The sequence below is a fragment of the Bombina bombina genome, chromosome 6, assembly GCF_027579735.1.
Source record: "Bombina bombina isolate aBomBom1 chromosome 6, aBomBom1.pri, whole genome shotgun sequence".
Taxonomy (NCBI): Eukaryota; Metazoa; Chordata; class Amphibia; order Anura; family Bombinatoridae; genus Bombina; species Bombina bombina.
The window spans coordinates 559,925,310-559,943,049 of record NC_069504.1 but is presented as its reverse complement, the minus strand read 5'-3'; the positions used below and the strand labels follow the sequence as shown (position 1 = coordinate 559,943,049).

Genomic DNA, 17,740 nt, shown 5'->3' with positions numbered 1-17,740 from the left:
AGCCTTATGGTTAAAATCTTGGTCTGTGGATGTGTCCTCTAAATCCAAGCTTTTGGCTATTCCTTTCAAAGGAAAGACCCTGTTTGGGCCCGAATTGAAAGAGATCTTTTCTGACATTACGGGAGGTAAGGAGGTTTTCGCTACCTTGGAAGACTCCAATAGTTTGCTGTTGTCAAGCCTTTTCAGATGTTTCATTTAAGTCCAAGCTTTTGGCGATTCCTACAAGGGTAAGGTCTTGTCTAGTTTGGGCTTGGCTGAAATTATTGCAGATATTTCCAGAGGAAAAGGGCATTTCTTCCCTCAGGATAGGAGAAATAATAAGATAAAGGATTCAGAGTAATTTTCGTTCCTTACGAAACTTTAGAGGTAAACCTTCCCCCCTTTCTTCCAAGCAGGAACAGTCCAGACTTTCCTGGAAGTCCATTTGGTTTTGGAACAAGGGGGAGCGATCTAAGAAGCCTGCAAATGATTCAAAGTCAGCGTGAAGGGCCTGTCCCCGTTCCGGGAGCAGTCTGGGGCTCGCTGGGGGCTCAGGGTCTATGAACTTGGGAGGAGTCAGATCTCCTCCTAAGCATCCTAGAGCTTAGAGCGATCTTCAATGCTCTACTGGCCTGGCCTCAGTTAGCTTTAACCGGTTTATCAGGTTCCAATAGGACAACATAGCTATGGTGGTGTACATCATCCACCAGGGAGGAACTCGGAGTTCCTTGGTCATGGCAGTGGTGGCCCGAATTATTCAGCGGGTGGAGACCCACATCTGCTGTCTTCTGCGATCCACATCTCAGGAGTGGACAATTGGGAAGTGGATTTTCTGAGCCGTCAGATTTTTCTTTCTGGGAAGTGTTTTCTAGCTCGACTCTCAAACGGGGGCAGCTGAAGCTGGATTTATGGCAACTGGACAAAGTGTCAAGCTTCCGAGGTATGGTTCGAGGTCAAGGGATCTTCAGGCCATCCTGATAGATGATCTGGTAGTCCTTTGGCATTTCAGTCTAGCATTCCTGTTTTCCCTGTTCGCTCTCCTTCCACGAGTCATTGCTCGGATCAAGTAGGAAAGGATAGCCCCGGCTTGGCCTCACAGGATCTGATTTGTAGACCTAGTGGAATTGTCATCTCTTCCACCTTGGAGACTTTGTTTGAGGAAGGAACTTCTTCAGGGTTTCTTCCTTCATCCAAGTCTTGTTTCTCTGAAGCGGTCGGCTTGGAGATTGTTCGCTTATTTTTTCTAAGCATGGGTTTTCAGTGTCCGTCATTGAGACTTTGGTCCAGGCTCGTAAGCCGGTGATAAGGATTTACAATAATCTTTGGCGTAAGTATCTGTATTGCTGTGATTCCGGAGGGGTCAAAATCAGGCCTGTGTTTCAACATGTTACTCCTCCTTGGAGTCTTAACCTGGTTCTTAGGGTTTTCATCAAGCTCAGTTTGAGCTTAAGCATTCCTCAGATATTCTTGTTTTTATTTTTTCTGCTTGAAGAGTTTTGGTACTCTCGGCATTGCAGTGGGATCCCCCTATGTTTTCTACTATTCTGATAAGGTGGTTTTGCGTACTAGTTTTGGTTTCCTGCCTAAGTTTCTTTCGGTCAGGAATATTTATCAGGAATTTGTTGTTCTTTTTTTGTGTCCTAGCCCTTCTTCTCCTATGGAGCGTTTGTTGCACAACCTGGATGTTGTGCATGCGCTGAAATTCTATTCTTCTAGTGTCTAAGGAATTTTGTCAGTCGTCTGCTTCGTTTGTTTGTTTCTTTGAGAAATGTAAGGGTTAGAAGGCTACGGCTATTTCTCTTCCTTTTGGCTGGAGTATTATTTGTTTGGCCTACGAGACTGCTGGACAGCTACCTCCTGAGAGAATCATAGTTCATTCCACGAGGGCTTTCAAAAATAAGGCTTCTGTGGAACAGATTTGCAAGGCTGCTACCTTGTCTTCTTTGCATACTTTTTCCAAATTCTATAAATTTGATTCTTTTGTCTCGACTGAGGCTTCTTTTGGGAGAAAGGTTCTTCAAGCAATGGTACCTTCTGTTTAGGTTACCTGTCTTGTCCCTCCCTTATCATCTGTGCCCTCTAGCTTGGGTATTGATTCCCAACAGTAATTATGATCTGTGGATTCTCTGTGTCATTAGAAAAGAAAAAAATATGCTTACCTGATAAATTTATTTTTTTCTTGACAGGGTGAGTCCACGGCCTGCCCTGTAATTTCAGACAGTTCTTTTTATATAAACCTCAGGCACCTCTGCACCATGTGTTACTTCCTTCCTTTCCTTTTCCTTTATTCGAATGACTGGGGATTGTGGGTAGGGGAGTGATATTTAACAGCTTTGCTGTGGTGCTCTTTCCCTCCTCCTGCTGGCCAGGAGTGATATTCACAACAGTAATTATGATGAGCCGTAGACTCACTGTGGCATGAAAGAAATTTATCAGGTAAGCATAAATTTCGGGGGGTTTTTGTTTGTTTTTTTAGTTGATTTGATGATACTTCTAAATAAGAGCGCAGAGTAATAGCTGTATCAATACATACTTTTTGTACTCGGTTTAGAAATGTTGACAAACTGAGCAATAACCAAAAAAGTAATAGTAAAAAATCTTTTTATTTTATTCTTTAGGTGTGCAATTACAGATCATCCACTTTTGCAGAGGTAGACAACCATTTTAGGAATTCTCATGAAAATACAAAGTGTCTGCTCTGCCCTTTTTGCCTCAAAGTAATTAAATCAGGAACAACATATATGCAACATTACATGAAGCATCAAGTAAGTCAACTTAAATTTACTTATTAATGCTTTAACATTAGCAACAAGCCCTCTTAAATGTCTGTGATTTACAGAAAATAGTTGTGCGTGTCATAGTTGGTTTATGCATATCCTAGATATAAAACTGAAGCCATACTAAGAAAGTTGAGCATGGTATTATTCTTTTTTTATTGTAGAATAAGGGAGTATATCGATGTGTTAAATGCAGACTGCAGTTTTTGACTGGTAAAGAAAAATTGGACCATAAAACACAGCATCACAGAACATTTAGAAAGCCAAAACAGTTAGAGGGTCTGCCACCTGGTACAAAGGTATGTTTGAAAAATATGAAACCAATAACATTTTGGGAAAAAAGTACTTGTCTCTGTATCGTTGCTGTTTCTAACCACTTTTCTGTCTTTTTTTTTTTTTTCTTTTTCGAACATGCAATTTTAATACTATTGACCCTGTACCACTGTGTGTTTAACCCCAGCAAAACTGATGATTTGGATCAGCGTCAGTTTCCGCTTGGTGGTACTTCTACTGTGTGTATAACCCATTTGCGGCATTAAATACACAGTAGTCCAGGGTCAACAGTTTTAAAATGACATGATGTAACAAATTAGAGCTTGTAATTTTTCTTTCTTTTGCATGATGTACCGAGTCCACGGATTCATCCTTACTTGTGGGATATTATCCTTCCTAACAGGAAGTGGCAAAGAGAGCACCACAGCAGAGCTGTCTATATAGCTCCCCCCTTAACTCCACCCCCCAGTCATTCTCTTTGCCGGCTCTAAGCAGGAAGGGTAAAGTGAAAGGTGTTAAGCTGTTAGTTTATTTTTAACTACAATCAAGAGTTTCTTATTTTTAAATGGTACCGGTGTTGTACTATTTACTCTCAGGCAGGACATAGATGAAGATTTCTGCCTGGAGGATGATGTTCTTAGCATTTGTAACTAAGGTCCACTGCTGTTCCCACAGTAGCTGAGGAGTGCAGGAAAACTTCAGTGTGAGGAACGGTTTCTTGCTATGCAGCAATGAGGTATGTTCAGTCATATTTTCTGCAGAGACTGTGTTAACTCACAGGGGAAGGATAAGCAGTAATCCTAGTATGAAAGAGGCTTTATTAGCTTGCATGAAGGGCTACGTTTTTTAGGCACTTCGTTTGTTTATTAGAAAGTGACAAACGTTTGTGTGTTCTGGGAGTAACGTTTTTTATGTTTATGGGAACGTTTGCTTGAGGGGTCATTTGGCTTATTTAGGGTTGTTATAACCCACATGGTTTTCAAACATAGTTTGCTAGATTTGTGTAGGCCCCAGCAACATCGAATGAGGTGGGCAGGGCCTATTTTCGCGCCTCAGTTGCACACTTAGTAATTCAGACAAGCAGCAAGCAACTTCTCCTGAGGTCCTGATAGTCTTCTGAGGTCCTATTCGAAGCTTTAACCCCAGATTATTGTTCCTAAGAGCAGGTAGGGCCACAGCAGAGCTGTGGCAAGGTGCTAATAGGGGTTTTAACCGGTTTTTAGACAAATTTCAATCCGGTTTTGTCATTTGTGGGGTTATTGTTTATTTACTTGTGGTGCAATCCTTCTAAGGCTTAGTGGGTACACTGTAAACATTTCGGGAAATTTTAAGCAATTTTACTCTGTTTTGCAGTTTGTGTATGCTTTTCTCCAACATAGGTGTGTCCGGTCCACGGCGTCATCCTTACTTGTGGGATATTCTCTTCCCCAACAGGAAATGGCAAAGAGCCCAGCAAAGCTGGTCACATGATCCCTCCTAGGCTCCGCCTACCCCAGTCATTCTCTTTGCCGTTGTACAGGCAACATCTCCACGGAGATGGCTTAGAGTTTTTTAGTGTTCAGTTTAAAATTTAAAGTGACAGTAACGGTTTTATTTTAAAACGTTTTTTGTACTTTGTTATCAAGTTTATGCCTGTTTAACATGTCTGAACTACCAGATAGACTGTGTTCTGAATGTGGGGAAGCCAAGGTTCCTTCTCATTTAAATAGATGTGATTTATGTGACACTGAAAATGATGCCCAAGATGATTCCTCAAGTGAGGGGAGTAAGCATGGTACTGCATCATTCCCTCCTTCGTCTACACCAGTCTTGCCCACTCAGGAGGCCCCTAGTACATCTAGCGCGCCAATACTCCTTACTATGCAACAATTAACGGCTGTAATGGATAATTCTATCAAAAACATTTTAGCCAAAATGCCCACTTATCAGCGCAAGCGCGACTGCTCTGTTTTAGATACTGAAGAGCATGGGGACGCTGATGATAATGGTTCTGAAATGCCCCTACACCAGTCTGAGGGGGCCAGGGAGGTTTTGTCTGAGGGAGAAATTTCAGATTCAGGGAAAATTTCTCAACAAGCTGAACCCGATGTGATTACATTTAAATTTAAGTTGGAACATCTCCGCGCTCTGCTTAAGGAGGTATTATCCACTCTGGATGATTGTGAGAATTTGATCATCCCAGAGAAACTATGTAAAATGGACAAGTTCCTAGAGGTCCCGGGGCTCCCAGAAGCTTTTCCTATACCCAAGCGGGTGGCGGACATTGTAAATAAAGAATGGGAAAGGCCCGGTATACCTTTCGTCCCTCCCCCCATATTTAAAAAATTGTTTCCTATGGTCGACCCCAGAAAGGACTTATGGCAGACAGTCCCCAAGGTCGAGGGAGCGGTTTCTACTTTAAACAAACCCACCACTATACCCATAGAAGATAGTTGTGCTTTCAAAGATCCTATGGATAAAAAATTAGGTTTGCTTAAAAAGATGTTTGTTCAGCAAGGTTACCTTCTACAACCAATTTCATGCATTGTCCCTGTCACTACAGCCGCGTGTTTCTGGTTCGATGAGCTAGTAAAGGCGATCAATAGTGATTCTCCTCCTTATGAGGAGATTATGGACAGAATCCGTGCTCTCAAATTGGCCAATTCTTTCACCCTAGACGCCACTTTGCAATTGGCTAGGTTAGCGGCGAAAAATTCTGGGTTTGCTATTGTGGCGCGCAGAGCGCTTTGGTTGAAATCTTGGTCAGCGGATGCGTCTTCCAAGAACAAACTACTTAACATTCCTTTCAAGGGGAAAACGCTGTTTGGCCCTGACTTGAAAGAGATTATCTCTGATATCACTGGGGGTAAGGGCCACGCCCTTCCTCAGGATAGGTCTTTCAAGGCCAAAAATAAACCTAATTTTCGTCCCTTTCGTAGAAACGGACCAGCCCCAAGTGCTACGTCCTCTAAGCAAGAGGGTAATACTTCTCAAGCCAAGCCAGCCTGGAGACCAATGCAAGGCTGGAACAAGGGAAAGCAGGCCAAGAAACCTGCCACTGCTACCAAGACAGCATGAAATGTTGGCCCCCGATCCGGGACCGGATCTGGTGGGGGGCAGACTCTCTCTCTTTGCTCAGGCTTGGGCAAGAGATGTTCTGGATCCTTGGGCACTAGAAATAGTCTCCCAAGGTTATCTTCTGGAATTCAAGGGGCTTCCCCCAAGGGGGAGGTTCCACAGGTCTCAATTGTCTTCAGACCATATAAAGAGACAGGCATTCTTACATTGTGTAGAAGACCTGTTAAAAATGGGAGTGATTCATCCTGTTCCATTAGGAGAACAAGGGATGGGGTTCTACTCCAATCTGTTCATAGTTCCCAAAAAAGAGGGAACGTTCAGACCAATCTTAGATCTCAAGATCCTAAACAAGTTTCTCAAGGTTCCATCGTTCAAAATGGAAACCATTCGAACAATTCTTCCTTCCATCCAGGAAGGTCAATTCATTACCACGGTGGATTTAAAGGATGCGTATCTACATATTCCTATCCACAAGGAACATCATCGGTTCCTAAGGTTCGCATTCCTGGACAAGCATTACCAGTTCGTGGCGCTTCCTTTCGGATTAGCCACTGCTCCAAGGATTTTCACAAAGGTACTAGGGTCCCTTCTAGCGGTACTAAGACCAAGGGGCATTGCAGTAGTTCCTTACTTGGACGACATTCTGATTCAAGCGTCGTCCCTTCCTCAAGCAAAGGCTCACACGGACATAGTCCTGGCCTTTCTCAGATCTCACGGATGGAAAGTGAACGTGGAAAAGAGTTCTCTATCTCCGTCGACAAGGGTTCCCTTCTTGGGAACAATAATAGACTCCTTAGAAATGAGGATTTTTCTGACAGAGGCCAGAAAAACAAAACTTCTAAACTCTTGTCAAACACTTCATTCCGTTCCTCTTCCTTCCATAGCGCAGTGCATGGAAGTAATAGGTTTGATGGTAGCGGCAATGGACATAGTTCCTTTTGCGCGCATTCATCTAAGACCATTACAACTGTGCATGCTCAGTCAGTGGAATGGGGACTATACAGACTTGTCTCCGAAGATACAAGTAAATCAGAGGACCAGAGACTCACTCCGTTGGTGGCTGTCCCTGGACAACCTGTCACAAGGGATGACCTTCCGCAGACCAGAGTGGGTCATTGTCACGACCGACGCCAGTCTGATGGGCTGGGGCGCGGTCTGGGGACCCCTGAAAGCTCAGGGTCTTTGGTCTCGGGAAGAATCTCTTCTACCGATAAATATTCTGGAACTGAGAGCGATATTCAATGCTCTCAAGGCTTGGCCTCAGCTAGCAAAGGCCAAGTTCATACGGTTTCAATCAGACAACATGACGACTGTTGCGTACATCAACCATCAGGGGGGAACAAGGAGTTCCCTGGCGATGGAAGAAGTGACCAAAATCATTCAATGGGCGGAGACTCACTCCTGCCACCTATCTGCAATCCACATCCCAGGAGTGGAAAATTGGGAAGCGGATTTTCTGAGTCGTCAGACATTACATCCGGGGGAGTGGGAACTCCATCCGGAAATCTTTGCCCAAATTACTCAACTGTGGGGCATTCCAGACATGGATCTGATGGCCTCTCGTCAGAACTTCAAGGTTCCTTGCTACGGGTCCAGATCCAGGGATCCCAAGGCGACTCTAGTAGATGCACTAGTAGCACCTTGGACCTTCAAACTAGCTTATGTATTCCCGCCGTTTCCTCTCATCCCCAGGCTGGTAGCCAGGATCAATCAAGAGAGGGCGTCGGTGATCTTGATAGCTCCTGCGTGGCCACGCAGGACTTGGTATGCAGATCTGGTGAATATGTCATCGGCTCCACCATGGAAGCTACCTTTGAGACGAGACCTTCTTGTTCAAGGTCCGTTCGAACATCCGAATCTGATCTCACTCCAGCTGACTGCTTGGAGATTGAACGCTTGATCTTATCAAAACGAGGGTTCTCAGATTCTGTTATTGATACTCTTGTTCAGGCCAGAAAGCCTGTAACTAGAAAAATTTACCACAAAATATGGAAAAAATATATCTGTTGGTGTGAATCTAAAGGATTCCCTTGGGACAAGGTAAAGATTCCTAAGATTCTATCCTTTCTTCAAGAAGGATTGGAGAAAGGATTATCTGCAAGTTCCTTGAAGGGACAGATTTCTGCCTTGTCTGTGTTACTTCACAAAAAGCTGGCAGCTGTGCCAGATGTTCAAGCCTTTGTTCAGGCTCTGGTTAGAATCAAGCCTGTTTACAAACCTTTGACTCCTCCTTGGAGTCTCAACTTAGTTCTTTCAGTTCTTCAGGGGGTTCCGTTTGAACCCTTACATTCCGTTGATATTAAGTTATTATCTTGGAAAGTTTTGTTTTTGGTTGCAATTTCTTCTGCTAGAAGAGTTTCAGAATTATCTGCTCTGCAGTGTTCTCCTCCTTATCTGGTGTTCCATGCAGATAAGGTGGTTTTACGTACTAAACCTGGTTTTCTTCCAAAAGTTGTTTCTAACAAAAACATTAACCAGGAGATAGTCGTACCTTCTTTGTGTCCGAAACCAGTTTCGAAGAAGGAACGTTTGTTGCACAATTTGGATGTTGTTCGCGCTCTAAAATTCTATTTAGATGCTACAAAGGATTTTAGACAAACATCTTCCTTGTTTGTTGTTTATTCTGGTAAAAGGAGAGGTCAAAAAGCAACTTCTACCTCTCTCTCTTTTTGGATTAAAAGCATCATCAGATTGGCTTATGTGACTGCCGGACGGCAGCCTCCTGAAAGAATCACAGCTCATTCCACTAGGGCTGTGGCTTCCACATGGGCCTTCAAGAACGAGGCTTCTGTTGATCAGATATGTAGGGCAGCGACTTGGTCTTCACTGCACACTTTTACCAAATTTTACAAGTTTGATACTTTTGCTTCTTCTGAGGCTATTTTTGGGGGAGAGGTTTTGCAAGCCGTGGTGCCTTCCATTTAGGTGACCTGATTTGCTCCCTCCCTTCATCCGTGTCCTAAAGCTTTGGTATTGGTTCCCACAAGTAAGGATGACGCCGTGGACCGGACACACCTATGTTGGAGGAAACAGAATTTATGTTTACCTGATAAATTACTTTCTCCAACGGTGTGTCCGGTCCACGGCCCGCCCTGGTTTTTTAATCAGGTCTGATAATTTATTTTCTTTAACTACAGTCACCACGGTATCATATGGTTTCTCCTATGCAAATATTCCTCCTTAACGTCGGTCGAATGACTGGGGTAGGCGGAGCCTAGGAGGGATCATGTGACCAGCTTTGCTGGGCTCTTTGCCATTTCCTGTTGGGGAAGAGAATATCCCACAAGTAAGGATGACGCCGTGGACCGGACACACCGTTGGAGAAAGTAATTTATCAGGTAAACATAAATTCTGTTTTTTTCTCTTAAAGGCACAGTACCGTTTTTGCAAATTGTGTTTTTTTCATTAAATAAAGTGTTTTCCAAGCTTGCTTGCTTTATTACTAGTCTGTTAAACATGTCTGACACTGAGGAAACTCATTGTTCAATTTGTTTAGAAGCCATTGTGGAACCCCCTCTTAGAATGTGTCCCACTTGTACTGATATGTCTATAAATTGCAAACAGCATATTTGACTTATAAAAATTTGGCATTAGATGATTCTCAGACAGAAGGAAGTCAGGTTTTGCCATCTAGTTCTCCCCAAGTGTCACAAGCGACGCCAAGTACTTCTAGTGCGTCTAATTCTTTCACCTTGCAAGATATGGCTTCAGTTATGAATACTATTCTCACAGAGGTTTTATCTAAACTGCCTCGGTTGCAAGGGAAGCACAGTAGCTCTGGGTTAAGAACAAATGCTGAGCCTTCTGACGCTTTAGTAGCCGTATCCGATATTCCCTCACAATGTTCTGAGGTAGGGATGAGGGATTTGCTGTCTGAGCGAGAGATTTCTGATTCAGGAAAGAAGTTCCCTCAGACAGATTCAGATATGACGGCATTTAAATTTAAGCTAGAGCACCTCCGTTTATTGCTCAGGGAGGTTTTAGCTACTCTGGATGATTGTGACCCTATTGTAGTTCCAGAGAAACTGTGTAAAATGGACAAATATTTAGAGGTTCCTGTTTACACTGATGTTTTTCCGGTCCCTAAGAGGATTTCGGGCATTGTTACTAAGGAGTGGTATAGACCAGGTATTCCGTTCGCTCCCCCTCCTGTTTTTAAGAAAATGTTCCCTATTTCTGACACCATAAAGGACTCATGGCAGACGGTCCCTAAGGTGGAGGGAGCTATTTCGACTCTGGCTAAGCGTACAACTATACCTATTGAAGACAGTTGTGCTTTCATTGATCCTATGAATAAAAAATTAGAGGGTCTCCTAAAGAAAATTTTTGTTCATCAAGGTTTTCTTCTTACCTATAGCATGCATTGTTCCTTTAACCACTGCAGCTGCCTTTTGGTTTGAGGATCTAGAAGAGGCTCTTCAGATGGAGACCCCACTAGATGATATTTTGGACAGGCTCTTAAGTTGGCTAATTCTTTTATTACAGACGCTACTTTTCATCTTGCTAAGTTAGCAGCAAAGAATTCAGGTTTTGCCATTTTATCGCGTAGAGCGTTATAGCTTAAGTCCTGGTCAGCTGATGTGTCATCTAAATCTAAGCTTTTGTCCATCCCTTTCAAAGGTAAGACCTTATTCGGGCCTGCACTGAAAGAGATCATTTCAGACATTACTGGAGGGAAGGGTCATACCCTCCCTCAGGATAAGTCAAATAAGACAAGGACCAAACAAAATAATTTTCGTTCCTTTCGAATCTTCATGAGTGGTCCCACTTCCTCTTCCTCTGTTACAAAGCAAGAGGGGAACTTTGCTCAATCCAAGCCAACCTGGAGACCTAATCAGGCTTGGAACAAGGGTAAACAGGCCAAAAAGCCTGCTGCTGCCACTAAGTCAGCATGAAGGGGTAGCCCCCGATCCGGGACTGGATCTAGTAGGGGGCAGACTCTCTCTCTTTGCTCAGGCCTGGGCAAGAGACGTTCAGGATTCCTGGGCAGTAGAAATTGTAACCCAGGGATACTGTCTAGATTTCAAGAACTCCCCTCCAAGGGGGAGGTTCCATCTTTCTCAATTGTCTGTAAATCCGACAAAAAGAGAGGCGTTCTTACGCTGTGTAGAAGACCTTTTTACCATGGGGGTGATCTGCCCAGTTCCAAAAGCAGAACAAGGGCAGGGGTTCTACTCCAATCTGTTTATTGTTCCCAAAAAGGAGGGAACATTCAGACCAATTCTGGATCTCAAGATCCTAAACCAGTTCCTAAGAGTCCCATCCTTCAAGATGGAGACCATTCGGACTATCTTACCATTGATCCAGGAGGGTCAATATACGACCACCGTGGATTTAAAGGATGCGTATCTACACATTCCTATCCACAAAGATCATCACCAGTTCCTCAGGTTCGCCTTTCTGGACAAGCATTATCAGTTTCCTTTCGGGTTGGCCACGGCGCCATGTATCTTCACGAAGGTGCTAGGGTCCCTTCTGGCGGTTCTAAGGCCACGGGGCATAGCAGTGGCGCCTTATCTAGACGACATTCTGATTCATGCGTCGACCTTCCAACTAGCCAAGTCTCACATGGACTTAGTGTTGGTCTTTCTAAGATTTCACGGGTGGAAGGTGAACGTAAAAAAGAGTTCTCTTTCCCCCCTCACAAGAGTTTCATTTCTAGGGACTCAGACTCAGTGGACATGAAAATATTTCTGACGGAGGTCAGGAAATCAAAGATTTTGTCCACCTGCCAAGCTCTTCACTCCATTCCTCGGCCGTCAGTGGCTCAGTGTATGGAGGTAATCGGTCTAATGGTAGCGGCAATGGACATAGTTCCGTTTGCTCACTTGCATCTCAGACCACTGCAACTATGCATGCTCAAACAGTGGAATGGGGATTATGCAGATTTATCTCCTCAGATAAATCTGGATCAAGAGACCAGAGACTCTCTTCTTTGGTGGTTGTCACAGGATCATCTGTCCCAGGGAATGTGTTTCCGCAGGCCAGAATGTGTTATAGTGACGACAGACGCCAGCCTTCTGGGCTGGGGTGCAGTCTGGAATTCCCTAAAGGCTCAGGGTTTGTGGACTCAGGAGGAGGCTCTCCTACCGATAAATATTCTGGAATTAAGAGCGATATTCAATGCTCTCCAGGCATGGCCTCAGCTGGCTTCGGCCAGATTCATCAGGTTTCAGTCGGACAACTTCACTACTGTGGCTTATATCAATCATCAGGGCGAAACAAGGAGTTCCTTAGCAATGATAGAGGTCTCAAGGATAATCCAATGGGCAGAGGCTCACTCTTGCCATCTGTCAGCGATCTATATCCCAGGTGTAGAGAACTGGGAGGCAGACTTTCTAAGTCGTCAGACTTTTCATCCTGGGGAGTGGGAACTCCATCCGGAGGTGTTTGCTCAACTTGTTCAGCTATGGGGCACACCAGAATTGGATCTGATGGCGTCTCGTCATAACGCCAAACTTCCTCGTTATGGCTCCAGGTCAAGGGATCCTCAGGCTGTACTGATAGATGCTCTAGCAGTACCCTGTCGTTCAACCTGGCTTATGTGTTTCCACCTTTCCCTCTCCTTCCACGTCTGATTGCCAGAATCAAACAGGAGAGGGCATCAGTGATTTTGATAGTGCCTGCGTGTCAGCTAGTTCTCTTAAAGGACAGATATCTGCTCTGTCTATTTTGTCAGGCTTTAGCTAGTATTAAGCCTGTGTTTAAATCTGTTGCTCCGCCATGGAGTCTAAATTTAGTTATTAGAGTTCTTCAGGGGGTTCTGTTTGAACCCATGCATTCCATAGATATTAAGCTTTTATCTTGGAAACTTTTGTTCCTAGTTGCTTCTTCTTCAGCTTGAAGAGTTTCTGAACTATCTGCATTACAATGTGACTCACCTTATCTTGTGTTCCATGCTGATAAGGTGGTTTTACGTACCAAGCCTGGGTTCCTACCTAAGGTTGTTAGTAACAGGAATATCAATCAGGAAATTGTTGTTCCTTCTCTGTGTCCTAATCCTTCTTGTAAGAAGGAACGTCTGTTGCACAACTTGGATGTGGTTCGTGCTTTGAAATTTTATTTGCAGGCAACCAAAGATTTTCGTCAAACATCTTCTTTGTTTGTTGTCTATTCTGGAAAGCGTAGGGGTCAAAAGGCTACGGCGACTTCTCTTTCCATTTGGCTGAAAAGCATCATCCGTTCAGCTTATGAGACAGCTGGACAGCAGCCTCCTGAAAGGATTACAGCTCATTCTACTAGAGTGGTAGCTTCCACATGGGCTTTTAAAAATGATGCTTCTGTAGAACAGATTTGTAAGGCTGCGACTTGGTCTTCGCTTCATACCTTTTCCAAATTTTACAAATTTGATACTTTTGCTTCTTCGGAGGCTATTTTTGGGAGAAAGGTTTTGCAAGCAGTGGTGCCTTCCATTTAGGTTCCTGTCTTGTCCCTCCCTTCATCCGTGTCCTAAAGCTTTGGTATTGGTATCCCACAAGTAAGGATGAATCCGTGGACTCGGTACATCATGCAAAAGAAAACAAAATTTATGCTTACCTGATAAATTTCTTACTTTCCTCCAACATTGGTGTGTCCGGTCCACGGCATCATCCTTACTTGTGGGAATATTCTCTTCCCCAACAGGAAATGGCAAAGAGAGCACAGCAAAAGCTGCCCATATAGCCCCCCCCCCCTCTGGCTCCGCCCCCCAGTCATTCTCTTTGCCGCTCTGAACAAGTAGCATCTCCACGGGGATGGTATAGAGTATGTGGTTTTAGTTGTAGTTTTTTATTTCTTCTATCAAGATGATTCTTCTAATGAAGGTAGTGAGGATAGTTCTACATCCTCTCCTTCTGTGTCAACACCAGTTTTGCCCGCGCAGGCTAGTACATCTAGCGCGCCAATGCTTGTTACTATGCAACAATTAACAGCAGTAATGGATAATTCTATAGCAAATCTGTTATCCAAACTGCCATCCTACCCTAGAAAGCGTGATAGCTCAGTTTTAAATACAGAAGATGAGCAGGCTGGCGCTGAGGACAATTTATCAGTTGTACCCTCACATCAATCCGAATTGGTAGCGAGGGAGGGTCTGTCTGAGGGGGAAATTTCTGATTCAGGAAATGTTTCTCAGCAGGCAGACACTGATGTCGTACTATTTAAATTTAAGTTAGAACATCTCCACGCCCTGCTTAAGGAGGTCCTTACTACTCTCGATGACTGTGATTCTTTGGTAATTCCAGAGAAATTGTGCAAGATGGACAAATTCTTAGAGGTCCCAGTGCACGCTGATGCCTTTCCGATACCCAAGCGGGTGGCGGACATAGTGACTAAGGAGTGGGAAAAGCCAGGTATACCTTTTGTTCCGCCTCCTATATTCAAGAAAATGTTCCCCATGGTTGACCCCAGAAAGGACGCATGGCAAACGGTTCCTAAGGTGGAGGGGGCAGTGTCAACATTAGCTAAGCGCACAACTATTCCTGTTGAGGACAGTTGCGCTTTTAAAGATCCTATGGATAAAAAATTGGAAGGATTGCTAAAAAAGATATTTGTTCAGCAAGGTTTCCTTCTTCAACCTATCTCGTGCATTATTCCTGTCACCTCGGCAGCGTATTTTTGGTTCGAGGAACTAGAGAAATCGCTCCAAAAAGAGACTCCATATGATGAAGTCATGGACAGAATTCCCGCACTAAAATTGGCTAATTCCTTTATTTTGGATGCCGCTTTCCAATTGGCTAAGTTAGCGGCGAAAAATTCAGGTTTCGCAATAGTGGCGCGCAGAGCGCTCTGGCTAAAATCCTGGTCGGCGGATGTGTCGTCCAAGAATAAATTGCTTAATATTCCTTTCAAGGGTAAGACCCTTTTCGGGCCGGAATTGAAAAGATTATTTCGGACATTACTGGTGGAAAGGGACATGCCCTTCCACAGGATAGGCCTTTCAAGGCTAAGAACAAATCCAATTTTCGTTCCTTTCGCAATTTCAGGAACGGACCGAATCCTAACTCTGCGGCCTCCAGACAAGAAGGCAACTCTTCCCAGCCTAAACCAGCATGGAAACCATGGCAAGGCTGGAATAAGGGTAAACAGGCCAAGAAGCCTGCTGCTGCTACCAAGACAGCATGAAGGGGTAGCCCCCGATCCGGGACCGGATCTCGTGGGGGGCAGACTTTCTCTCTTCGCTCAGGCTTGGGCAAGAGACGTTCCGGATCCCTGGGCGCTAGAAATAGTCTCTCAGAGGTATCTTCTAGAGTTCAAGGATCTCCCTCCAAGGGGAAGGTTCCACATGTCTCGCTTCAGACCAGATAAAGAGACAGGCATTCTTACATTGCGTAGGAGACCTATTAAAAATGGGAGTGATAAACCCAGTTCCAACAGTGGAACAAGGTCGGGGTTTTTACTCGAATCTGTTTGTAGTTCCCAAAAAAGAGGGAACTTTCAGGCCAATCCTGGATCTAAAAATCCTAAACAAATTCCTCAGAGTTCCATCATTCAAAATGGAAACCATTCGGACAATCTTACCAACAATCCAGGAAGGTCAATATATGACTACCGTGGACTTAAAGGATGCGTACCTGCATATTCCTATCCACAAAGATCATCATCAGTTCCTGAGGTTCGCCTTTTTGGACAAACATTACCAGTTCGTGGCTCTTCCATTCGGTTTAGCCACTGCTCCCAGAATTTTCACGAAGGTGCTAGGGTCCCTTCTAGCGGTTCTAAGACCGAGGGGCATTGCTGTAGCACCTTATCTAGACTACATTCTAATCCAAGCGTCGTCTCTTTCCAAAGCAAAGGCTCACACGGATATCGTTCTAGCCTTTCTCAGGTCTCACGGGTGGAAGGTGAACGTAGAAAAGAGTTCCCTGGCCCCGTCAACAAGAGTTCCCTTTTTGGGAACAATCATAGATTCTTTAGAAATGAAGATCTTCCTGACAGAGGTCAGAAAGTTAAAGCTTCTAAACGCTTGTCAAGTTCTTCACTCTATTCCTCAGCCTTCCATAGCTCAGTGCATGGAAGTAGTAGGATTGATGGTTGCAGCAATGGACATAGTTCCTTTTGCTCGAATTCATCTAAGACCATTACAACTGTGCATGCTCAATCAGTGGAATGGGGACTATGCAGACTTGTCTCCCCAGATTCAAGTAGACCAGGTAACCAGGGATTCTCTCCGCTGGTGGTTGTCTCATGATCACCTGTCTCAGGGAATGAGTTTCCGCAGACCAGAATGGGTCATTGTCACGACCGACGCCAGTCTCTTAGGCTGGGGTGCGGTCTGGGAATCTCTGAAAGCTCAAGGTCTATGGTCTCGAGAAGAGTCTCTTCTCCCGATAAACATTTTAGAACTGAGAGCGATATTCAATGCGCTCCTGGCGTGGCCTCTCCTAGCAAAGGCCAAATTCATAAGGTTTCAGTCGGACAACATGACGACTGTTGCGTACATCAATCATCAGTGGGGAACAGAGAGTTCCTTAGCGATGAGAGAGGTATCCAAGATCATCAAATGGGCGGAGGATCACTCCTGCCACCTATCTGCAATTCACATCCCAGGTGTGGACAACTGGGAGGCGGATTATCTGAGTCGCCAGACTTTTCATCCGGGGGAGTGGGAACTCCACCCGGAGGTTTTTGCCCAGTTAACCCAACTATGGGGCATTCCAGATATGGACCTGATGGCGTCTCGCCAGAACGCCAAGGTTCCTCGATACGGATCCAGATCCAGGGACCCGAAGGCGACACTGGTGGACATATTAGTGGCGCCTTGGTCGTTCAACCTAGCTTACGTGTTTCCACCGTTTCCTCTCCTTCCCAGGCTTGTAGCCAGGATCAAACAGGAGCAGGCCTCGGTGATCCTAATAGCCCCTGCGTGGCCACACAGGACTTGGTATGCAGACCTGGTGAATATGTCATCGGCTCCACCATGGAAGCTACCTTTGAGACAGGATCTTCTGGTACAAGGTCCGTTCGAACATCCAAATCTAGTCTCTCTCCAACTGACTGCCTGGAAATTGAACGCTTGATTTTATCTAAGCGTGGGTTTTCAAATTCAGTCATAGATACTCTGGTTCAAGCCAGAAAACCTGTAACTAGGAAGATTTACCATAAGATATGGCAAAAATATATCTGTTGGTGCGAATCCAAGGGGTTCGCTTGGAGTAGAATTAAAATCCCTAGGATACTTTCCTTTCTCCAAGAAGGTCTGGATAAAGGTTTGTCAGCTAGTTCTTTAAAAGGACAGATATCTGCTCTGTCTGTTTTGCTACACAAACGTCTGACAGCAGTGCCAGATGTACAGGCGTTTGTACAGGCGTTAGTTAGAATCAAGCCTGTTTACAGACCCATGACTCCTCCTTGGAGTCTAAATTTAGTTCTTTCAGTTCTTCAGGGGGTTCCGTTTGAACCCATGCATTCCATAGATATTAAGTTACTATCTTGGAAAGTTCTGTTTTTGGTTGCTATTTCTTCTGCTAGAAGAGTTTCTGAATTATCTGCTTTGCAATGTACTTCTCCCTATCTGGTATTCCATACAGATAAGGTAGTTTTACCTACCAAGCCTGGTTTTCTTCCAAAGGTCGTTTCCAACAGGAATATCAACCAGGAAATTGTTGTTCCTTCTCTGTGTCCGAATCCAGTTTCAAAGAAGGAACGCTTGTTACACAATCTAGATGTGGTCCGTG

The 17,740-nt window shown here is 44.4% G+C and overlaps 1 protein-coding gene across 3 annotated transcripts in view; it reads left to right on the top strand.

Annotated features, from left to right (window-relative positions):
* ZNF280D (zinc finger protein 280D) overlaps positions 1-17,740 on the top strand; it is a 420,194-nt gene that overhangs the window by 316,674 nt on the left and 85,780 nt on the right. For all 3 annotated transcript variants that reach the window (XM_053717512.1, XM_053717510.1, XM_053717511.1), the window contains 2 exons: positions 2,598-2,744; positions 2,921-3,055. In XM_053717512.1, the coding sequence (XP_053573487.1) occupies positions 2,598-2,744; positions 2,921-3,055 (282 nt within the window). The remainder of the gene's footprint in view (positions 1-2,597; positions 2,745-2,920; positions 3,056-17,740) is intronic.